Source organism: Triturus cristatus, chromosome 2_1, assembly GCF_964204655.1.
Source record: "Triturus cristatus chromosome 2_1, aTriCri1.1, whole genome shotgun sequence".
NCBI classification, from domain to species: Eukaryota; Metazoa; Chordata; class Amphibia; order Caudata; family Salamandridae; genus Triturus; species Triturus cristatus.
The window spans coordinates 891,627,155-891,651,355 of NC_140581.1; the positions used below are offsets into that span (position 1 = coordinate 891,627,155).

The window sequence follows — 24,201 nt, forward strand, 5'->3', positions numbered from 1 at the left end:
AAAAGGCATTGTTATTTGCAATGTCAATAGCTCAAACTTGCGTAAATGCGAGACTAATTGCATATCAAATGCTTGTTATTTTTTTGGTAGGCACGGGTAGATTACGTGATTTGCCCCGCATCTCAGGATGTTGAGCTGACGCCAAGCTCTAACCTGGTTCCCCAGCTACAAAGTCGGTAGCTCTGACCGTTAGGCCACAGCCTCTGTCACATTAAGGGGGTTCACTAGACCCATTTCTGCCTTCCAGGTGGTGGGGGAGGTGTGTTTTCTATAGCAGAGCCCTACAGTCAGAAAGCAGCGATTTACACAGAACCAATTCCCAGTAGCCAGCACTGAATAGAAAATGAGCAGCTTATTATCGCCCATCTTTTAGTGGATTTAGTTGAACCTCGGATTACTTATTGAAAAAGAGTTTAGGAGAGAAAGGCAGGGGAGGTCTTTTGAAATGTTCACTCTGGAAGCAATAAATAAACGTAAAAATGGAGTTGAAACACTGTCCTGAGAAATGGCATGTAACCTTTTTAGGAGTTTTAAATATATATGGACACTTTCTTTATTACTTTCTGGAGCATGATGGCAACCAATGATGATAAGTGGGCAGAGCTGATGAGTACCAATCAGTAGGCTCAATTGGTGGTGCGCATGTGAGGTACCATCTCGTCCCTTTCACATTTTTTCACATTTTTTTCATAATTCTTTTACTATTTGTATTTGAAAAAACACCCGGTGTAGTCTGTGTATTCATGCACCTTGAGGTTTGTCAAGGGGATTGCCACAGGTAAAACTCTCATTTTAAAATTGAAGGTGGCTAGCTTAGTGGGTGACTACCCTTTTCCTAAAAAAAACGGGGAGTATCATATACCTAAAGTAATAGGATTTGAACCACAGCTAACAAGAAATTACCTTACCTTCTAAGCCCTAGGCCTTTGTTGATAGATCTTGATTGAGAGGAGGGCGGCCTAGGTTCTTTTTTTCCCTCTGTAGCTCCTTATTGCGTATATATAAAAGATAGGAACCCCTGGCTACAGCATTTTAGATTTACCTCGAAGAAACTGATACAAAATCCTGGAACTGCGACGATCTACAAGGCGCTAAATGACCGAAGAATCTCTCTTGGAGTAAAGGAGTTACTCCCCTGCAAGGCAGGCACCTAAGACGCATCTGACCGGTTTGCATCTCGGAAGCTCCCGCTGGACTCCGAAGAATTTGCAACACAGGAGGTGGGTTCCCAGACTTCCCAGAGGCCGACCCGAGCTCCCAGTAAAGCTGAGACCCGTAACCCTTGTGGGGACTGTGGAACCGGAACACCCGGACACATGCACATTTGCAAGTGCATATGCTTCTCGTCGATCCTTGAGGCTGTGCTTTGGGCTACTTGTAGTCCACAACCTGAGCAGCGTCTCCACCGAAGATTACTGGCCTACACTCACCGAGTGTCCCGTGGGCTGGTATGGTGCGATTCCTCTCGAGGTCCCTCTGCGATCCCTGGTCCGTCGACTGGTGGGTCCCTGTGAAGGCAACTAACTTTAATTGGGCTTACCTGGTGTCTCCAGACGTGCCCTGACTCTCCATTGCTTGGAGAGTCCCCAGGACCTTGCTGGTTCGCACCGAGGCATCTTTTCTCTTCCGACGTGGGTTGCTGTTGCCAAGGCTTGTTGGGTTCAATCCGAGCACCGACACCGCAGCACTCGATATCCTTTGTGGGACAGCTCGAATCTAGCTCCTGGTCGACGTTGACGCCTCCTGGCTGCAGAGTCAAGCTTCACCTCTTCGCACCTGAAACACCCGACATCGGTGGGCATTCGTCTATCGTGCCCCTGGTCACTGGCAAGTGACCCAGACTCTGTCCCCTCTGCTTTCAGGTTCGTCTGATCTTCGATCCAGGCTTGGATCACACAGGATACTTCTCTTCTACCCGGCAGCAGCACTTTGCAGCAGATCGCCATTGAAATCAACGGCGATTCCAGACACCATTTGACACCTATGAACCCAGCTTCCCTGGGTGAGGCAACTAGAGTACTCCGGTGCTCCTGAGGGTGTTGGCCCTAAAACCTCCCCCCCCCCCCCCTCCCCCATAGTCTAAAGGGGCTTGCTCAAAGTCCTCTCCTAAGTGTCCTTAACTTCTAAAATTCCAACCACGACTTTCCCATAGAATAGTACGGGGCTCTCGCCTGTATTCTCAAACTGAACGCGTCCCCCCATGGGTCCCCTGTGTCACTACCTTGGGTGGTTCCTTGGGGTCCCAGTGTTTCTACGTGTTCTAGGCACTGTGTCTAGTCAAGTCATGGTTCTTATACCACTCTTAGTACATGTTTGGTCCCCCACGGAGCCCATTGTATATTGTGCTATTTAATGTCGTTTTAGAACTGTATTATTGTGAATCCTCAAAGAGATTAGTAGGGAGTGTTTAGAAATAAATACATATATTTTATATATACCTAGTGTGGTTCTCCTTTCATTTAGTAATTCAAGAGGTTATATTCTGGTAAACCAAGCTGCTTTACACTCCTTCAAGACTTAGACTAAAGGCTGCTCTCCATAGCTACCACTAGGATAGCTTTCAATAAAGGTGGTCTTTAAACCCATCATCAATAAGGGTTGTTTGGACTGGTGCAAGGTGCCCACTATGACTAGTGGACAGCATATACCAAGTCAACTTCTCACAGTGATCATACAAGAAACAAATGCATCTACTTATGGTTTGTAATCACTTGCTCATTCTTGTATTCACCCACTTACACAACCACAATACAACACATACACAGATTCTACCATGTATACAAGATAAAAGTACAAAACATGTTATTGGCTAAAAATGGCAGATGTATGCTTGCAATAACATAGCAGCAGATGGACATCTTAAAATGGTATTGTAAATAGTGGTGGACATCTTGCAATGGTATTGTACATTGTGTATAGTTACAGCCGACTGTCCCGTTAGAATTCTGTAGACCATCTTGCAATGGTAAAACAATGATGCAGTGTGGATAATATCATTGCATGGAGGCAGCAGTTGGGCAAGTTGCAGTACACTGTAGATGAAGTAAGCAAGTAGTCAATAAGCTCCATCTTTGGAGCTGTAGCATGCTTTAAAAATGAAAATAAAAAGTAGTAAATGAAAGCACTTGTAAGCAGAAAAGGGAAAACTAAAAGACTGGCCTACTAGCTTTGACACCAAGGGCACTCCTTTTCAGATGGATGTGCACATGTGGTCAGACAAATGTCACTTATAGGGTAGGAGAAACAAGAACTGAAGTGGACTGACCGATTTCCCTAAGCTCTATGATGTCAATGACGGAAGGAAAGTGTAAATGATACCCATACAGACCAGTGGGAGAAGATGGCTAACCATAAGCCTCTCTGTATCTATATAGATAAGATCTTGTAATAAAAAAAAAAACCTATTATACAACTAAACCTGTCAGGCCTTCCAAGGAGATCCTAGCAAGAATTATTACAGTGAAAATTTTGCACCCCTAAGGTTTGTTGAAGGGAGTATTCAACACCAAACTCCTTGCCTAAAAACTAATCTGTGGGATTCCATGTAACCAAATACATCTGTCGGCTTTAAGAGGGTCCAGTAGGGATCCATCTATAAATGCCGATAGGCTTTAACAGATGTTTCATAGTGAATAAACCAGGTCTACTGCTTTTGTCTGAACTTTTCATATGAGACAGATCCAAACTATTGCACCAGAATTAACCTTCCCAGTAAACCAATCAGGTGTATAGCTTTTGTCATTGGCTTCTCACTGTAATCAAGTCAGGCCAAATGTATTGAGAATAATCTTTCCTACAAGGCAACCATCATGTATCCTGCGATAAAATGACAATTGTACAAAATGATAGTTCTCTAAAGAACTACCGTATTGCATTTTGCATAAATAAGCATTACCGTTGCATCATTTTCCCCAAATTTTCGGGGGGGCTCCATGAATTCTCTACACCCCTAAATCTTATTCTTTTATTGAATTATGTTTTAGTATGCCATGTTTTTGTATTTCGTTTTTGGGGTGGCTGGGGAATTTGCTGCAGAATGTATGAACCAAAAGTTCCCAATCGAACACATGGTGTCCAATAATGAGTAAAGGAACAGTATTTCTGGACAATTTTTTTTTATTCTTCTCCGAAGAATATGCTGCACCAGATTTCGTGGGGGGGGGGGGGGGGGGGGGGAGAGAGAGAGGTAAAGGCAATGTGGCTAACGGACTACCGAAAGCTTAGGCTCCTTCAGCAGAATGCTTTATTTTCACTCACTGATTGTATTAATGACTCGAAAACTTCTGCACTAACTCAATTCGCTTGCTCGCTGTCAAGCTAATTTTTTTCTGTCTAAATTCAAGAGAAGCTTCAAACTCTTGGTTGTCATTTGTTCGTTCAGTCACTTCATGGTTCACTCACTCAGTTGCTCATTCACTGACTTGTAAACTCACACTAAGTCACTATCATGTGCTCAGTCACTCACTCATTTGCACACTTCTTCACTCACCTCAATCACTTGCATTTATCAGTCACTTACTGACTTGCACACTTGTTCGCTTTCTCACTCACTTACTGCTCACTCTTTCACAGATTTTTCACTTGCTTATTCATTCACTAATTTGCACACTTGCAATCCAAACAATTACTGATTCATTCACATATGCACTCATTCCCACATTAAACTGTTCACTCACTCACTTGTACAATAACTTGGACATTCACTCCACTCACCGACTCACCCACTGTTTCACTTACCTACTCAGTTGTTCATTCTCCTACTTGCTTGGACAGTCACAAACTTATTCAAAAAACCACAATTCCCTTGCCCATTCATTTTTCTTTCTTTCATTCACTGTTTCCTTACATAATCACTAATCCATTCATTAAAATCAAGTTACTGCATAAAGTTATTATTTGAATTATTCTGATTTGCAAAGAAGGAATACAGTTTGCGTCTATCTTTAGCTCTTACTCTACATTTTAGACTTGCCTGAGAAAGTTGTAAGAGGGAGGGGACTCTGCAGCCGCCTGGTGGTACGCACTGTGGTGAGTCTGCTTTCTAGAAGGACTATTTGATCCCACGGTGGCTCATCTGAAAGGCCCCAAAGATGACAAGGTCTCTTGTCTAGAGTAAACTGGGAGAGGGCACACAGGGCTGGCTCGTCTGACATGCCCTTCAGGTTTTCAGGGTGATACTTGGAGCTGTCTGGAGGTGGGTGCGAGTCCTCAGGGACCTTGCTTGTGTGTAAGGGCCTGTGATTGGGACGACCTCCGCGAACCCTTGCTTTTTGTCTCACTAACCTTACGTAGTATGTGCAGTCTTGTTTTTATAACGAGATAAGTACAATCGTGCAATCACTCTGAATGCCCCTGAACGGTTTATGACCTTTCAAAGACTGAGATCCTGGACATGTATTTTCAGTAGTCTAAAAGGCACTCAGTCACCATCACTAGAAGCACCAGCTGCGGGAGAGGGTAATCAGCAACATGAAATTACCTGGATGCCCGAGCATTACAGACACAACAGCTGTGCTTAGCCTTGTCAACTTAGAAACTCAGAAAACTCCTGCCTCACTTTGTGACACAGGAGAATGTGGAAACTCATTTACAAGTAGCTTGTAAGGCTCTTCTGTAATGTCCCAAACTTGGACCTTAAACACCCTACACTCCCAGAAGAAGCATCCAGCAGGCAGGGCCCCAGGGAGGCGTTACATAAAGAATCTGAGGCGAGGATGAAACGGCCTAATTTCACCTCGTTGTTCTGAGGGTGGGCAGAGGGATATGTAGATTGGACTCAACTGCAGGGAATGCTTTAAGGTGCTCTCCTGCTGCTTCAGGGCACCCTGCAGGTATTTATATGCCCATTATTAGCATGCATAAAGACAAACTTTTTTAAAAAAAAAGCATTCAGCAGCGCAGCTTCATAACTATCAGCGCACTTCAAAGGCTCCAGTAAAGAGTTAAATGAATGACGTGGAATCCTTTGTAGTGTGCGCAGATTGTACATCTCTGCGCGGAGGGAAGCCAAGGTGTGCGCGCACACGCAGGCGCGCCGTTTAGAGGGAACTATGCTTACGACTATAATTTAGATAGTAGGAGAAATTAAGTGCCACTTACTTTCCATGCTTCTGGCCTTATTTCCCTAGTTAGTCAAGAAGACAGGTCTCCAGGACAGAAGTGGAAGTAAAGACAGGCCTTGAGTGGTTGCTATATTCTTTGCATGCCAGTAATGTCTCGCTACTGCCCCACTACCCAGTTGGGATCTAACCTACCTACAGGGACATTTGCCGTATTACAATACCACATTCCCTCCCAAGTATCTATAGATAAAGATTTCTTGGCAAAAGGATGACTCACAGAAGTGAGTTGTGCAACGCTTTAGCAAAAGGATGACTCAGAAGTGAGCCGTGCAACGCTTTACTTCTACAAATCCCTCCATTTTTGTTTGCACTATGAGGAAGAGGTCATCCTCACCAGTCCCAGTCCAGGGAGGACCCGATAATCTACCCATGGACCATCCACCTCCCTGGGAGCAACAGGATTGTAGTGTGAATCTCAAGGGTCATACGGGCTGCCTTGGTCCAAGTCAGTGTGTAATGAAAGTAAGAAGGCGTGAGGGCACGGATGTGTTGTTAGTGTGCAATGCCATGGAGGTGGTGGTGATGTGGGAAGGCATGGTGCTGTGGTGGGGAGACTACTAGCCATGTCCTTAATCTTCACTGAACCCTCATCCAAGAATGTCATCTGTGGCTCCTAGGGGAGAAGGTCATCAAAAGAGACCTTTCTTTTTTCCCCCAATTTTAGGAATCTGGGGACTATGTAGTTGTTCCTACAAAGGGGGTCTGGTAAGTATTTGCACTGTGGAGGAATCTATAAAGATTTTCTTCTGCCCCATATTAGGCATCTTGGGGAGCTGCAAGAGGATCAGAAGCCTTGCTCAAATCCGATCCCAGAGTCATGGGCTCTCTTGGCACAGACCTGCGAAAGGGTGTGGATGTCACCTTTGAAGCCAATTTCGGCCCGAGATAGGTTTACTGGGGCTTTCAAGTTGAGGTGGGGTTGGGTGGCACGACTATCTGGCCAGTCGCTCTCTCATGGCTGAAACTTGCTCTGGATTGAGAAATGTTGGTTGCGAGAGGTGGAACCAGAGGTCTGTTTTTTTAGGCTAGGCTCGGGTGCAATGCCAGACTCACTTGGGATGGGTGCTTGGCCTCCACCAGTGAGTGCTTCAGAGCTCAAACCCAGTGAGGATGGCTCTTTTGCACAGGAGGTGGAACAGAAGCCCTGGGTGTGGTCTCTGCCCTGGGGCATATCCTCTGGCATGTTTCCAGCTCCTCTTCCTTGAGCTCCTTCGCCAAGGCTTCACAAGAACGTGCTTCTGGGGTCTGCTCTGCGTATGCCGGCTATAAGCCCAATGGGCATGCCCCACAACATATATGGTGTTTCAGGTGACTAGGGGAATGCATTTTATGGCATGCCCGGTGTAGCCTGTGTCAGGGCCACTTTCCTTGCGCCAGAATGCATTGCACGGCAAGCAGATCTTCCCCAGAGCTGGCACTTGAATATCGGAAACCGATGGTCGGAAAAAACAATCTGAGGTGAAACCTTTGTACTGTTACACTGCAGGCTAAACGTAGAATCATAACAGGTCTTCGGACTAGAAAAAAATGCTACACAGAAAAACAACTTGCAAACCTCGGAGTCTAATACTAGATGGTAGGGGTATGCAGAGCCACCAATGCTACAGACGCATAATTTCAAGAAGGCAGCATTTTTTCTACGGATCCCTTCAAAATTAAGCGTGTGGAGTTTTATAGGTAACATTCAGAAATTTAATTCAGCCTAGTATTTAAGACTGAGTTATTCAGATCAACAGATTTACCAATAATTTAAGAATACCTGAAGCATGCAGTTCAACAGATTTTCTTTGATATCTATGACAGATAGACTGTAGATGTAGTGATGACAGTAAATACCTAAAGACAACTTATGACCATTGAACAGGTAAAGAGATCAGCGCGTTTCGTGCAAATCTTTGTATGGGACTGATTCCATGTTTTTTGTAAGACCCAGAGTGTGCAAAATTGTAAAAAGGGAGCTTCTTTGGGTTAATAAAATATTAAAGGAAGCTTCAATGTCCTTGTATACGCAGTTAAGATGAGCAAGCCTAAATATTTGTGGTCATGAGTTAACAAAAAATTAAATGGCATTTCTTAAAGGGGCAGATGTGACACTCTTGAAGATTTATGGCATACTTTCACAGACAATCATGTTAATTCAACACGGATGTTTTTTAGATAAAAGAATGCAACTTAATCCCTATGCTGATAAAAGCACTATTGCAAGTGGTATAAGCTTGGGGAGGTCCAAGAATCCTCGAAGTGACATTTTATCAACCTCTAGAAGACCCAATGAGACCTGGTCATTGTTTAACCTTTTAATGGTAGAGTACAACGGTTTCGAAAAATCAGATGGGTCATGTGGAGCAACAGCCTAAAGATAAAAAATAAGTCCAACTGGTTAACGTGGTTTCTGCCATAAATACGCCACTGCAGGTCAAGCTCCTATTCATTTGTGCTTGGTTAAAATGATACAAGACAACCCCTCACAAATTACTTTATATTTGCTTTGCCAACTACAGGTCTACCTTCAGATCCATTAAAACAGAGGTCCATTAGTATAGCAGGCGGATCGCCACCGCCCGTATGGCGGTAGCAATCCGCCCGCTAAAAACCTCCGCCAGCATTCAATTTCGCCCCCACCACATTACCATGGCCGGGGGGGGGGGGGGGGACCCCAGCGGACGGGAAGACCGTCCGTCGGTAGGTAATCCGCCCGATTCTGGTAGACACCGCCATCCATATTACTATGAAGGCGGGGACCTGCCGTTGCCGCCATGGAAAGGCAGGCGGCGTTTGACATTGGGGCCCGTAGCGGGCCTCCAGGGATTCGGAGGGTGCACATGGGGGTACCTGTGGTACCCCCCTGCATTTCAATGTACAATGTGGCAGGCACCGCGCAGTGCCTGTCACGTTGTGCATTGAAAGGCACAGGCTACCTTTGTGGCATTGCAGCAGGCGGTGCTCTCTGCACCGCCCGCCGCAATGTTGCATATGCGCCATGCACCCGCCAGTGTGGCGGGCGCATGCTAATCGGGAGTGCGGGACCGCCGCACCCTCAGCGGGCAGTCCTGTTTCCCGAGGGTATGGCGGGCGGACAAAGACCGCCCGCCGGACAAAGTCCGCCCGCCATACTAATGGTGCCCATTGTCTCTGGCTAAAGGTATGTCCACGTAGAGTGGGCCAAGTCCTCTGAGAAATGTTGCAGACACTTGGCACTGACCTGAATAGAGGTCAAAAATGCTGCTGCACATTCTCTAATCACATAAGATTTGAGATAAAATTGTCCAAGAGGGTGAAATGAGCTGCTGGTTTGTTTTATGTGCAGTTTGCCGAATTGCCTCTTTAGACCAAGAGGAAGCTGGTCATCAAAAGATTTCTAGTGCCATTTATCTAGACCAAATCTTCCAACTAAACTGCTGACATTTGACAGGAATAGGGTAAAAGCAGATTGGTTCTAGATCAAGTTATTAATTAACCCCTTCGATGCTCATGACGGAACGGTTCCATCATGAGCATCGGTTGCGCTGTGCGGATGACGGTACCGTTCCGTCATGGCCCCGCCCGCGCTCGAACCCTTCAGCACAGCGCGGGAATCCGCGCCGCGCTGAAGGGGTTAAAAGATATCCAGGATTAGGATGTACAGGGACTGGTCCTTGAAAACTCCCTGTGACAAGCAAAAAGAGCGAATTCACACCATCTGGCCTAAAACAAGTGCAAAAGTGGAATCTATACCCTTTTAAGAAACAGCGATGAGGGGAATATAGGGCCTGTTTCAGTCTTCCAGAATGTCTTGGGCCCATGCAATGGGCCACAATAAAATTACCCAACACAGCTGATTAGGCTGGAAGTGGGCAAGTCTAGCATTTATGGCAGTGTTACTGTGAAATTCATATATTACAGTCAGGGATGGAAAGGTGCCTCCCTTGCCTACTGTGCAATGGTATACAATTATGTTAGAAAACCCCGGGCAACCGGGTTAGCAGTCACCCGTTTTTTCCCAACACAAGGGGTAGCTTGGCTCGAGCGGTGGGGGGTCAGGCACCGTGTTAAGCGTACGTCACACCCTCACAATAACCATGCGTTCATCCGTTCCAAAAACGACTACACCGTACAAATTTATTAAAGAATCACTTTGTGTTTATCTTAGTTTTTCTCTTAGTTGCAGGGTTATGACACAAATACAATACAAAAGGATTTTCTTCAGAAATAGCAGGTCAATTAAATAATAACACTTTGCAGGTGCAATAAATAGGATTAGGTCATAAATACACAAGGAATAAATAGAGGTGCGATAAATACATAGGGCAAATAAATATGGTCAGACAATAAATACAAGGCAGGAATAAATACGGTCAGACAATAAATAAAACACCTTCAATAAATAATATAAGCCATCAAACAATTGCAAATCAGATCACATTTATGAGGTAGATTGATTTTACCTTGCCCAAGTACAGCTTATGGTCACTGGGGTGGCCTGGGGATGTCCCACCTAGAGTGGTCAAGGCTGGGGCCTAAGCTGAGGTAGAATGAGGGAAACCTAAGGTTCTGATTCTTCCAACTACACAGTCCCTCACACAGGTCCCTGCACCAGTCTCAGTTCACCCCCTAGCACTCTCAGGTTGGTCCTAACACCCCTCTAGCCCCAAGACTGGTCTTTTAGGGCTCCACAGGGCCTCAGATGCCCTTTCTACCACTTACTGCCCTTTTCACGAAGATCGGCTCCGCTCGGCGCCGGGTCGACGTCGCTGGGCGGCTCCGGTTCGATGTCGCGTCGATCTGTTCCACTTGACGCCGTGTCGATGCCGTCGGGCGGTTCCGATTCGATGTCGCTGGCCGGCCTCGGTTCGATGTTACGTCGATCTGCTTTACCTGACGCCGGGTCGATGCCGTGAGGCGGCTCCGGATGGATGTCGCTGGGCGGCCTCGGCTCGATGTCGTGTTCCGGCGTCACAGGGTCACGGTTCCCCCGCTTCCGGGCGACTCCGGAGTGCGACCTCCACTCCCGACCTCCGTCGGCTCCACTTCGGGTTCCGGCGACTCCGGAATGCGATCTCCACTCCCGACCTCCTGCGCGCTTCGCCTCGACCTCAGGCGACTCCGGAGTGCGACCTCCACTCCCGACCTCCTGCGCGCTTTACTTCAGCTTCCGGCGACTCCGGAGGGCGGACTTCACTCCCCCGTCGACGCCTCACCTCGACCTCAGGTGACTTCTACTCGACCTCCGGTGTCTCTCCACGACCTCCGTCGACGCCCTCACTCGACCTAGCGGCTCCGGGTACGACGTCTGCCTTCTGTCAGCGCCGCTTCTCCACCTCGGGCTCCAGGTCTCCAGGCTTCTCGACGTTGGGTCTCCAGGAGGATTCCACCAAACAGGTCAGGAACTTGCTGTTCTTCTCCTTTAAGGCTTGTTCAGGTCCTTAAGATGATTTTTCTGGTCTTTATCCCACACAGGGCTTTAGGCTGGGCTTGGTCAGTAGGGACTAGTATAAAGGGTGGGTTTCTGGACCCCACTCCAGGCACAAGTTTCCACCCCTGCTGCCTTACTCCTTCCTCCTTCTGTTTCTCTGTCCTCTCTCCTCTCCAGTCAGGTGCCAACTGCCTACTCCAACTGCCAACTCTGAGCTGGCTTCCCAACATTCTAAACCTGCCTCACACTGTCACAGGGTTCTAGAATGTTCTGGAAGGTACTAGTAGGTTCCAGCTATGTCTCAGGTGACAATGGGTGGCCACCATTTTGTGTTTCAGGCCCTCAGACAGAAGTTCCAGGGGTAGGGAAAATGGCTCCCTGACCCTGCATCAACACTAAAAGTCTGGTGGTTCCCAAAAAGGAAAAATACTAACAGGGTTTGAGGCAAAAGTGGGACAAAATAAATAATGATGAGGAGGGACCACCCAAAGGGCTGACAGGTCTAACACGCGTCCCCCCCAGCTGAAAGTGGGGAGAGCTACCCAACCCCTTGGGAGTTCTCATCACTAAGGCGGAAATACCTTGAGAGACCGTCTGCATTGGCGTGGTCCACTCCAGGCCGATGTTCCACCTGAAAGTCCATTCCCTGTAGGGAGATAGACCACCTTAGCAACTTGGGATTCTCCCCCTTCATCTGCATCAGCCAACGAAGGGGTCTGTGGTCGGTCTGAACTAGGAAGTGCGAGCCAAACAGGTATGGCCGCAGCTTCTTCAGAGCCCATACCACTGCAAAGGCTTCACGCTCTATTGCACTCCACTTCTGTTCCCTGGGAAGTAGTCTCCGGAATAGGAAGACCACGGGTTGATCCAGACCCTCTTCATTGAGTTGCGATAACACTGCCCCAATGCCATGTTCCGATGCATCCGTCTGGACAATGAACTCCTTGGAAAAGTCTGGGGCCCGTAGGACCGGGGCCTCGCACATGGCTTGCTTCAGTTTTACAAAGGCCTGCTGACAAGCCTCCGTCCAGACTACCCGTCGAGGTGGTTTCTTGGACGTAAGCTCCGTGAGGGGGGCCACAATGGTACCGTATCCCTTCACGAAGCGGCGGTAATATCCGGTGAGGCCCAGAAAGGCTCGGACCTCAGTCTGAGTCTTGGGGGGTTCCCAGGCCATGATGGCCTCGATCTTTGCCTGGAGGGGTTGCACCGCTCCCCTACCCACCAAGTGTCCAAGGTACACTACCGACCCCTGCCCGATCTGGCACTTGCTGGCCTTGATCGTCAATCCAGCTGGTCTCAGGGCCTGGAGAACAGCTTGCAGGTGACGCAAGTGATCCTCCCAGCTGTTACTGAAGACGGCTATGTCATCCAGATAAGCAGCAGAGAAATTCTCCATTCCAGTGAGGATCTGGTTCACCAGACGCTGAAACGTGGCAGGTGCGTTCTTGAGCCCAAAGGGCATCACACAGAACTGGTAGTGGCCTTTGGGCGTGGAGAAGGCTGACCTTTCCCTAGCTCCGTCAGAGAGATCTGCCAGTACCCAGAAGTAAGGTCAAAGGTACTTAGATATTGGGCAGCTCCCAGCCGGTCAATCAATTCATCCGCCCTTGGGATCGGATGAGCATCAGTCTTGGTTACTGAGTTCAGTCCCCGGTAGTCCACACAGAACCTCAGTTCCGGTTGGGCACCCGGTGGTGCGGCTTTTGGTACTAGCACCACCGGACTGGACCAGGGGCTGCTGGAAGGTTCGATCACTCCTAGCTCCAGCATCTTAGTGACTTCACTGTGAATGCTGGCCTTCACCTTGTCTGACATCCGGTAGATCTTGGACTTCACAGGTGGGCTGTCTCCTGTGTCCACATCATGGACGCACAGGTGAGTCCTACCCGGAACAAGGGAGAACAACGAAGAGTACTGTCCCAGGACCTGGCGGCAGTCCTCCTGCTGTTCAGGAGTTAGAGATGGGGAGAGAATCACTCCCTCCACCGACCCATCCTTCTCTTGAGACTCAAACAAATCGGGGAGAGGCTCGCTTTCCACGTCCTCTGCTCCGTCAGTCACCATCATCAAAATGACTTCGGGCCTCTCGTGGTGGGGTTTGAGGCGGTTGGCATGCAGCACCCGTAGGGGCTGACGAGGGGTCTTAAGATCCACCAAGTAGGTAGCCTTACCCTTCTTCTCCAATACCTCAAAGGGTCCTGACCAGCGATCCTGGAGGGCGCTAAGCTCTCCTGGTTCGATCACCCACACCTTCTGGCCAGGCTCCAATTCCACCGGGTGAGCGTTGTGGTCATACCACGCCTTCATTACTGCTTGGCTGGCCTCCAAGTTGTCAGAAGCTTGCTTCCACAACTTAGCCATTTGGCTCCGGAAGGCCAGCATGTAGCTCACCACGTCCTGGGGAAGCTTTCTGGGAGTTCTTTCCCATCCGTCTCTCACCAGGCTGAGAGGTCCACGCACAGGGTGCCCATACAAAAGCTCGAAGGGGCTGAAGCCCACTCCCTTCTGTGGCACTTCCCTGTAGGAAAACAATAGACAGGGTAGGAGGACGTCCCATTTCCTCCGCAGGCTTTCAGGCAGACTTCTAATCATGCCTTTCAAGGTTTTGTTAAACCTCTCCACCAGACCATTGGTCTGGGGGTGGTAAGGAGTTGTGAACCGGTAGGTCACTCCACACTCCTTCCACATGGCCCGCATGTATGCTGACATGAAGTTGGTCCCCCTGTCGGACACAACTTCCTTGGGAAAACCCACTCGGGTAAAGATTCCCATCAGGGCCCTAGCCACAACAGGTGCTGTAATGGTCCTTAAAGGTATAGCCTCTGGGTACCGTGTGGCATGATCCACCAGAACCAGGATACACCTGTGACCAGCTGTAGTAGGCGGATCTAATGGACCCACAATGTCGATGCCCACCCTTTCAAAGGGGGTGCTAACGACAGGAAGTGGTTCCAGGGGAGCTTTCAGCTTCACCCCTGTTTTCCCACTGGCTTGGCAAGACACACATGTCCGGCAGAAGGTGTCGGACGACACTTTCATTTGAGGCCAATAAAAGTGTGGGACAAGACGGGCGAAAGTCTTGTCTTGCCCCAGGTGTCCTGCCAAGGGGATCTCGTGAGCCAATTCCAGTAGGAAGGCTCGGTAACGTTGAGGGACTACTAAGGCTCGTGCCGATCCATGTAGGGGTGCCTTGGGTTCACTGTAGAGGAGGCCATCCTCCCAGTAAAGGTTGTAGTTCCCCTCAACGTTCCCTGCTGCCTGGGCTTCGGCCTGTCGCCTCAGTCCCTCAAGGGTAGGGCACTCCCTCTGGCCCTTGCAGAATTCCTCCCTGGTCGGCCCTCCCTCCACGTGCCACTCGGCCCGGATGGGTAGGTCCTCCAGTTTGGTAACATCCCCCACCGCGGACTCCTGGTCCACCACCTCCGGTGGCCTATCCGTCACACGGGGCGCGGATGCCGAGGCAGGCTCCTCCTGTCCTCGGTTCTTCCCTTGGTCGGCAGCCGGCTGTGCCTTTGTTCCAGGCTCCAGTCGAAACAAACTCCCTCTCCGGGTAGTCGCGGACCCTGTGCTAACAGGCCCAGTCAGGTGTACCCAGCATCTCAGCATGAGTCCGGTATTTTACCTCCTTCCAAGCATTGTGCTCCATGTCATTCCCCAGGAGACAATCGACCGGCACGGCAGGGCTTACGGCAACTCGAAGTGAACCTGCAACCCCCTCCCATTCAAAGGGAACCTCGGCCACCGGATAGTGGCCGGTTCTGCCGTCAGCCATCGCGGCTGGGTGGAGTACATCGGGAATTACCTGCTCTGGAGACACCAGTTGGCTACGTACCATAGTCATACTGGCTCCTGTGTCTCTCAGAGCCTCCCCTCTTTGGCCGTTGATGGTGACCCACTGCCCATACTTTATGGTATTTGCGGGCACCTGGATCTTAGGAACCATCTCCCGTTCTCCCAGGGACACTAAAGTGACACCCGCCCACTCCCTTCCCTTAGTTAAGGGCATCTCCTCCCCGAGCACTACACTAGCTACTCCGGGGGCCTTTCCTCCAATGGGAGGGGGTGGTCTTTTCGGGCACTTCACATCTCCCTTATAGTGTCCGACGCCACCGCACTCGAAGCAATGGACAACCCTTGGCTGCTGACTCTGGCCAGGATTAGGGTTTCTGGGTGGGTTAGCCCTAGGGGTGAATCCTGTTCCCTTTCCTTGGAAGTTATTTTGGGGGCCTTTAGAGAACTCCTTTTTCTTTTCCCCTCCCTCTTTCTTCTGGGGGGCGCCCTGTCCGGCCTTTTGAGTATCCCCTCCAGTCCCCCTTGTGGACACCCGGGTACTAGCCCAAATGTCCGCCTCCTCAGCAAGCTTCCGGGGATTGGTCAGCTTGCTATCCACCAGGTGTTGACGCAGTTCAGGGAAACATTTTTCGAGCAGGTGTTCCTTCAACATTAAATCAAACAACCCCTAGTAGTCCCTCACCTCATTGCCCTGAATCCAACCCTCTAATGCCTTCTTTGCATAGTCCAGGAAATCCACCCAATTCTGTGTGCCCAGTTTGTGGCTACCCCGGAACTTCTGTCTGTACTATTCGGGTGTTAGTCCAAACTTTCTTACGAGCGCCACTTTCATGGTGGGGTAGTGGGTCTGCTCATCCTGCTCTAGGGCCAATAATGCATCCCTAACAGCTGGAGGCATGTATTTGTACAATCCCCCTCCCCAGTACTTCTCTGGCACCCCATGGGCCCTTAAAGAGACCTCATAGGCCGCTAGCCACTTGGCAATATCATCCCCTGCACTATAGCTAGCTACTATGTCTTTTGGCAGATAGGGTTTGGGTTCCCTGGTGATTTGTCTTTGCTGCCACCATTAGAAACAGTGTGTGCCCCGACTTGTAGGATCTGGAGATCTATTTCCCTCAGCCTCAACTCGTGAGCCATCCTCTGTCCCTCCTTCTCTTTCTCCAGCTTTGCCAACTCCCATGTGAGCTGTCTTTTCTCCCTCCGGTCCGTTAACTCTGCTTCAGATAAGCCACCGCTAGAGACGGTGCTGCCCTTCCTGGAAAGTGTTCTGGGCCCCGCTAACAGGTTCCCCACCTCAGGTAGGTACAACCCAGCCCCCTCGCTAACAGGCTCTCCATCCCTGTCCTCCTGCTCAGCCTTACTTTCACGTCGTGCCTCCCCCTCAAGCTGGTCTGGAGTTCAGCCTTCTTGGCACCTGGGGGACAATACACCCCCTCTCGCTGACAAAACTCTGAGTTGGGCCACAGTGTAAGTTTCCACATCTTCCAACACAAACTCCATTTTGCCCACTCAGAATAGAAGACAGGTGTTTACAGAAGCTATGCAGGGGGGTACCTTTTGTAATACCTCCAACCACCACCAGAGTAAATTAGGAAAAAACAAAACTCAGAATTAGGAAGTCCGCTTTGAGAAAACTCCCGGTGTAGGCCTATGGACTACCCACAGTTATTGTCGAGTGGACGCAAGCCCAGCTCTATCCCACCGCTGAACACCAATTATGTTAGAAAACCCCGGGCAACCGGGTTAGCAGTCACCCGGTTTTTCCCAACACAAGGGGTAGCTTGGCTCGAGCGGTCGGGGGTCAGGCACCATGTTAAGCGTACGTCACACCCTCACAATAACCATGCGTTCATCCGTTCCAAAAACGACTCTACACCGTAAAAATTTATGAAAGAATCTCTTTGTGTTTATCTTAATTTTTCTCTTAGTTGCAGGGTTATGACACAAATACAATACAAAAGGATTTTCTTCAGAAATAGCAGGTCAATTAAATAATAACACTTTGCAGGTGCAATAAATAGGATTAGGTCATAAATACACAAGGAATAAATAGAGGTGCGATAAATACATAGGGCAAATAAATACGGTCAGACAATAAATACAAGGCAGGAATAAATACGGTCAGACAATAAATAAAACACCTTCAATAAATAATATAAGCCATCAAACAATTGCAAATCAGATCACATTTATGAGGTAGATTGATTTTACCTTGCCCAAGTACAGCTTATGGTCACTGGGGTGGCCTGGGGATGTCCCACCTAGAGTGGTCAAGGCTGGGGCCTAAGCTGAGGTAGAATGAGGGAAACCTAAGGTTCTGATTCTTCCAACTACACAGTCCCTCACACAGGTCCCTGCACCAGTCTCAGTTCACCCCCTAGCACTCTCAGGTTGGTCCTAACACCCCTCTAGCCCCAAGACTGGTCTTTTAGGGCTCCACAGGGCCTCAGATGCCCTTTCTACCACTTACTGCCCTTTTCACGAAGATCGGCTCCGCTCGGCGCCGGGTCGACGTCGCTGGGCGGCTCCAGTTAGATGTCGCGTCGATCTGTTCCACTTGACGCCGTGTCGATGCCGTTGGGCGGTTCCGATTCGATGTCGCTGGCCGGCCTCGGTTCGATGTTGCGTCGATCTGCTTTACCTGACGCCGGGTCGATGCCGTGAGGCGGCTCCGGATGGATGTCGCTGGGCGGCCTCGGCTCGATGTCGTGTTCCGGCGTCACAGGGTCACGGTTCCCCCGCTTCCGGGTGACTCCGGAGTGCGACCTCCACTCCCGACCTCCGTCGGCTCCACTTCGGGTTCCGGCGACTCCGGAGTGCGATCTCCACTCCCGACCTCCTGCGCGCTTCGCCTCGACCTCAGGCGACTCCGGAGTGCGACCTCCACTCCCGACCTCCTGCGCGCTTTACTTCAGCTTCCGGCGACTCTGGAGGGCGGACTTCACTCCCCCGTCGACGCCTCACCTCGACCTCCGGTGACTTTTACTCGACCTCCGGTGTCTCTCCACGACCTCCGTCGGCGCCCTCACTCGACCTCTAGCGGCTCCGGGTACGACGTCTGCCTTCTGTCAGCGCCGCTTCTCCACCTCGGGCTCCAGGTCTCCAGGCTTCTCGACGTTGGGTCTCCAGGAGGATTCCACCAAACAGGTCAGGAACTTGCTGTTCTTCTCCTTTAAGGCCTGTTCAGGTCCTTAAGATGATTTTTCTGGTCTTTATCCCACACAGGGCTTTAGGCTGGGCTTGGTCAGTAGGGACTAGTATCAAGGGTGGGTTTCTGGACCCCACTCCAGGCACAAGTTTCCACCCCTGCTGCCTTACTCCTTCCTCCTTCTGTTTCTCGGTCCTCTCTCCTCTCCAGTCAGGTGACAACTGCCTACTCCAACTGCCAACTCTGAGCTGGCTTCCCAACATTCTAAACCTGCCTCACACTGTCACAGGGTTCTAGAATGTTCTGGAAGGTACTAGTAGGTTCCAGCTATGTCTCAGGTGACAATGGGTGGCCACCATTTTGTGATTCAGGCCCTCAGACAGAAGTTCCAGGGGTTGGGAAAATGGCTCCCTGACCCTGCATCAACACTAAAAAGTCTGGTGGTTCCCAAAAAGGAAAAATACTAACAGGGTTTGAGGCAAAAGTGGGACAAAATAAATAATGATGAGGAGGGACCACCCAAAGGGCTGACAGGTCTAACAAATTAGAACTAGTATCCATTACTTAAATGGTACACTAATCTATCCTGAGGTCCTGATATTATTTTTGTCCATACTCACACTGACTTTTGAATATTGAAATTGGTTTAGTTTAGAACCCTTTATGGAGGAACATTAGCGGTGTAACCCTGTCTGTTTTTTTCTCATCTGCTTATATTAAATTGAATTTATGATTAACAGTCAAACAGAGTAAATAATCGCTGACCTACTATTCTGTGTTTGCAAGATGAGTCATACATGTATTTTTAACTCTTCCCTTTCCAATACTCAAGATTAGTTATTTTAGATGAGAAACACGAAGTTCCAATCTTCACAAGAATGAGGTGTGGATCTGGCCTTGGTTAGTTGCCAAATCATCACTTTAGAATAAATAGATGGATGTGTTTTATATACCAGACACCAGCTTTCTACTGGCATATGTTTCATGTCATTTATTAATCACTCAGCAATTAACCATGGCACATAACCGTTTAAAGAATTTTTAAGGATTATGAACAACTGTATATGTAGAAAAGTAGTAGCATTTTTGGAATGACATTTTCACTGTATTTCTTGGTCTTCTCATACATATTTTGTGTAAACAAACATGTAATGAAACATGATACTGAGTGAATCCTCTCCAACATAAAAGTCTGCTTTAAGCAAAGTTTATGTTATTAGCATCCAGAGCCTGCTTTACTGTGGCTCAATCAAAAGGTAGTCATAGAAAAGCATACTCAGGACAACACTTTTCACTTTAAGGGCAATGTCCCTAGGAATATTCCAGTCTTTTAGATTACCTTGTAGGTTGGGTTAACTTGTAATCCGTAACAAATCTAAATACACTTGGGGTGAAAGAGTGTAACAACTATTCCACAAAATGCATTTAAAATCCATCTAGTGACCTAAAAATGTTAATCACTTTGGAATTACATGTAGCTCAAGAAAAATGCATTGTTGCCCCACTTATTCATTATAGTCCTTTGTAAATTCACATTACACCGGAACAAATGAATGATTTAGAGGACAGATCCATATTCTCAGTTTACTTTGTCATCGATCAAACATTCGGGCATAGCAAGTTGAAACCTCTTTTCCCAATGTCACAATCATGTTCAATTAACAATGGTACGTAGGCATGCCCAATTTTTAGTTTACAGTGATTGTATAAAATATATTAAATAAAACACAGAGCATTGTGCCTGCAAATAAAGAATATACAAGTTGGTGATACAGACAACATGCAACAGACTATAAAAACTTCTTTGTGGTCCCTACAAGGGCACATCACAGCATTACTGCAAAAACACAGGAGGGGTGAAGGAAGGTCTTTCATTGTTCCACTGCAACATGGTTCTCTGATTGGTCAGACTGAATGTGTCAAAATGTGTGCAACCACCACCCTTAAGTTACATTGTCTCACATGCCTGCCTTATTGAGGTCAGCAGTGAGAATTTGAGTTTTGTAATGTTCTTGACCCCAGCAAGACCTGCACAGTGCAAAGAATTGATTAACCTGTACTGTTTAAGTCCAGTCAAGGGATACATACCTCTGTAAATTGTGCGGGTTTTATTTCTCAAAGTCTTGCTTCCGAGGAGAACATGCAGGAATAGCTTTTGAAGTAAAGTAACTCATGTCAGTTCTACTTTAGAATATTGATCTCTATGAGTATAAGAGAAGTTAGTCACCTTGCTACGTCTACTGCCTAATTCGACTTCAACATGTATCGAACACCAACAAAATATTTTCTCTAGCATTATAATCATACACTACACACACTAACAAATAATGGCACAAAGGGACAAATGCGCACACATCCCAACTCAAATTTCCACTTACACATCCTACGAACACACTTAAAAACAGCCAGACTTACTGGATTAGTCATTGCTTGTTCTTATTTAGGAAAACTATTAACAGTCACAAGGCTTAATGAAAGATGGTGAAATGGATTGTTCAAGTCATTAATACAACTCTCCTAAATACTCACAAATTCCATTTACCTAAACAACAATACAATAGTTTGCTTACAAAACATAATGTCTACAGGATTGCTATCATTTGAAAAGAGGCCCGACCCATGCTAGTGCCCATATCAGTACAATAACATTGCTAACTGAATCAACTGTTCATTTTTAAGAACTGGGTATTTTTCTAACAATGTATTTTCCATATTTACACACTTGTTCAGGTTTACCTATAATTTTTCTAAATGGTTTCCAGTAATTGAGGCAGCTCTGATAAAATAATCAATTTCTTTTTAAAATAAAATGGAGTACCTAAGCGTGTACAGCACACATGAAATGTGATCCGTGCATACAAATGGATAAGAATGTTCATTCAGCTGGCTGACCAGCACATTTTCATGGTGACACGGTCAAACCGCTTTCAATTTTTTTTTTTAAAGAGCAAGGAACATAATAGTAAAAGTCCTACTAGGTGAAAATCTAGCAATAACACACTTCTGCAATAAGGTAGATCATGTACTTGATGGTGTTGAATAAGGTTTGCCTATATAAAATATTACATTTCTATCAAGACTTACCCAAGTTTACCCATATTCCTCCTGGTTTCAGGATATTCCAGATTGTCTCAATGTAATCAATAATATTATGTGCGGTGTCTATAAAGAAGCAGGTTGCTATACAGTTCCAAGCATCTGTTGAAAAACAGGAGATGTTAGGTTCATGGGAACTGCTGTAATCTTCGCTCAAAGGCTGTCACTCACTATCATGTTTGGCAACTGTCACCACTTTGTGGTGGTAAAGGGTTCTTTGTACATTGCCACTGTATTGACAACAAAAATACAAAAACTAAAAATTAATATCACTACATTTATGCAAAGCTACCGAAATTATGCGATTATGGACTTGCTGCACTTGCCACATTATCCATCATCTGCAGATTTAACCAAAAACAATTTGTTTCCATCTCAAACTAGATTACTACAAACGTGGCAACAAGTGTTCCTGTGCAGTAGAAAGCTCTTTGCAAGGGTTGCCTGGTCATCTTACAATTGCTTATAGCTGTATTTAGGTGTTACACTGGTACTAATAAGGTGAAATCTTTGCCAGGGCAACAGGATCATGTGTAAAAATGACAAAATAGGGACAGTATTATAACTCAGAACAAAGGAAAGCAGTCCGTCGCATTAATTTACCTTTTCTTGCAGCATAATTTAGCGTACCCGGCTGTATAATTTATTCCTCCCACCGCATAATTCCAGTGACCCTGCACACATGTTGCATTCCACATGTCCAATACACAGTCTCCATCTTCATTTCTAGTCTCCATCCTATCACCGGGCAGGCTTTCAACTGTTTATGCAAGTTGAAATCCGATGTTTTGCACAGGGGTGTGGTTATATCAATTTCAAACTCTTGAGTCTAGCACTCCCATCGAGGAGAGAAAAAGTTTGCCAGGAGTTGATAGCATTGACTCCAGCCAAAAGTAAGTCTAATGAACATGCTGTGCCTTACTTTTTAACAGACTAATCCTTATAAAAACATGTAAAGTTCAATTTAGCTGCACTACTTATTTCACTGACAGGACAGGTATTTGGATAGCTTTGGACAGAGATTTAGATCAGGTGAAATGAACAAGGCTATAGGAGATTTATTGCCACAGTATTACGGTAATCCAACTCCTTCCCATTTGTCCCTTCACATCTGGATGAGAGTCGCCTGTGCCAGCAGGTAGGCATGGAAAACCTCAAGAATAAAGGAAAATGTGACTGCATTTGTTTCTAATGCTGCAGAGTCACTCATGCCATCTAGTGTTGGGCTCGGATGGCTTTAGGTCCTTTATCTGTGAAGAAGTCTTTTGAGGCACAAAATGCGCTAAGACTCCTCTCTTAGTGGGCAATGCGCATTGGCACTAATTCCATCTAAGACAGTTTTTTCGCACAGTGAGTGAGAATGTATATAGTGTGTAGAGAGAGTGTAGCATGATGCATTTTTAACTAGTTAACAGTAGAAGAGATCTGTAATCAATAGACTTCCCAGGAGAAGGGCAGGTGCATGCAAGTCTACAGCACTACACATTACAAATGGATGCTTACGGGGTAAGTATTTTCCATTCGTAGGAGTGTGGCTGTAGGTGCACTTGCTCTAGCTAACCTATGAAGCAGTTCCCTCGTAAAGCGGTAGTTAGTGTGCGCCTGATGTAGATGTCTGGATTTAAGTCCTTAAGACTGTTTGGCCACCTATTGCTTGTTGGTGGGCCAAGATGTTCACACATTAGTGCCTGGTAAACGCGTGAGAGACGGACCAGGTGACCGTTATCAGCTAGTGGAATATCATCCTGAAGGGTAGTCAAATCGACATGTTCCAACATAATGCGTTCATTGAGGGGCCTGGGGTTGCCATCTTTTTTGGGGATGAAAAAGTACAGCGAGTAGATACCTTGTCCCTGCTAGTGTGGAGGCACTCTATTGCGCCTTTCTGGAGACTATGAATGGTGGCACTGGAGATAGCCTTGCCCTTAGACACTATGTCCTCCTTACTTTTCCTGTACTTCTTTGGGAGATGTTTTAAAAGTTGCTACATCTTTTCCAAACTAGGATCTGTTGTAACAGCAAAGATGCCTGGGCTGCTGGAATTGCAGAAGGTCTGATTTCCTCCTCTTCTCCCGAGGAGAAAGGGTCCTAGAATTTGAAAATGTCCAGGATGTCTGTTGGAACATGTTGGCTTTCCTTTTTCGAGTGGATGGTGAAGTAAGATTCAAAAGAGGCATTGTCGTGGCCATGAAAGATGCATGCTGCAGAAGTCATGATGATCAGGCTACGGATATTTAGAGATGCACTGGGGTCAATATTGAACAGTGTCCATTCCATCATCCCTTTTGGCTCTACACTTGCTGAAGCCAAAGTCTTAAGGATAATATGCAGTTCCTGAAGGACAAAGGGAGTGTGGGGGAGTTGAACATCTGTCATCGATCCTCTGCAAGTCTCTGGTGACATAGCACGCTGAAAGGCCATCAAAGCAAGTTTTATTCAATAGGTCAGCATTAAAATGGGATTGTGTGGGCATGAAAAAAAGTTATGAAAAAAAAGTCCTGAGTCCTCTTGGTGTATGCCAAACTAGATGGTAGAAACAAAAGCACAATCAAAGATGGATTCAGAGCCCATAAGGGATGAGTCACTGCACATCTTGTGACTCTAAAGACTTCTTTGAAGTTAAACTCTAAAAAGTTCAAACCCAA

The 24,201-nt window shown here is 47.2% G+C and overlaps 1 protein-coding gene across 3 annotated transcripts in view; it reads right to left on the minus strand.

Annotated features, from left to right (window-relative positions):
* Nucleotides 1-24,201, minus strand: part of CARNMT1 (carnosine N-methyltransferase 1) — a 142,334-nt gene that overhangs the window by 23,069 nt on the left and 95,064 nt on the right. The window contains exons 6-7 of one of the 3 annotated variants that reach the window (XR_014970369.1): nucleotides 21,545-21,658; nucleotides 20,549-20,612 (exon numbers count right to left, since the gene is read on the minus strand). Coding sequence is in view for 1 of the 3 variants with exons in the window: in XM_085633068.1 (XP_085489194.1) it covers nucleotides 21,545-21,658 (114 nt within the window). In the remaining 2 variants the exon portion in view is untranslated. Of the gene's footprint in view, nucleotides 1-20,548; nucleotides 20,662-21,544; nucleotides 21,659-24,201 lie in introns of all 3 variants that reach the window. The other 2 variants (XR_014970370.1, XM_085633068.1) reach the window with 2 other exon arrangements.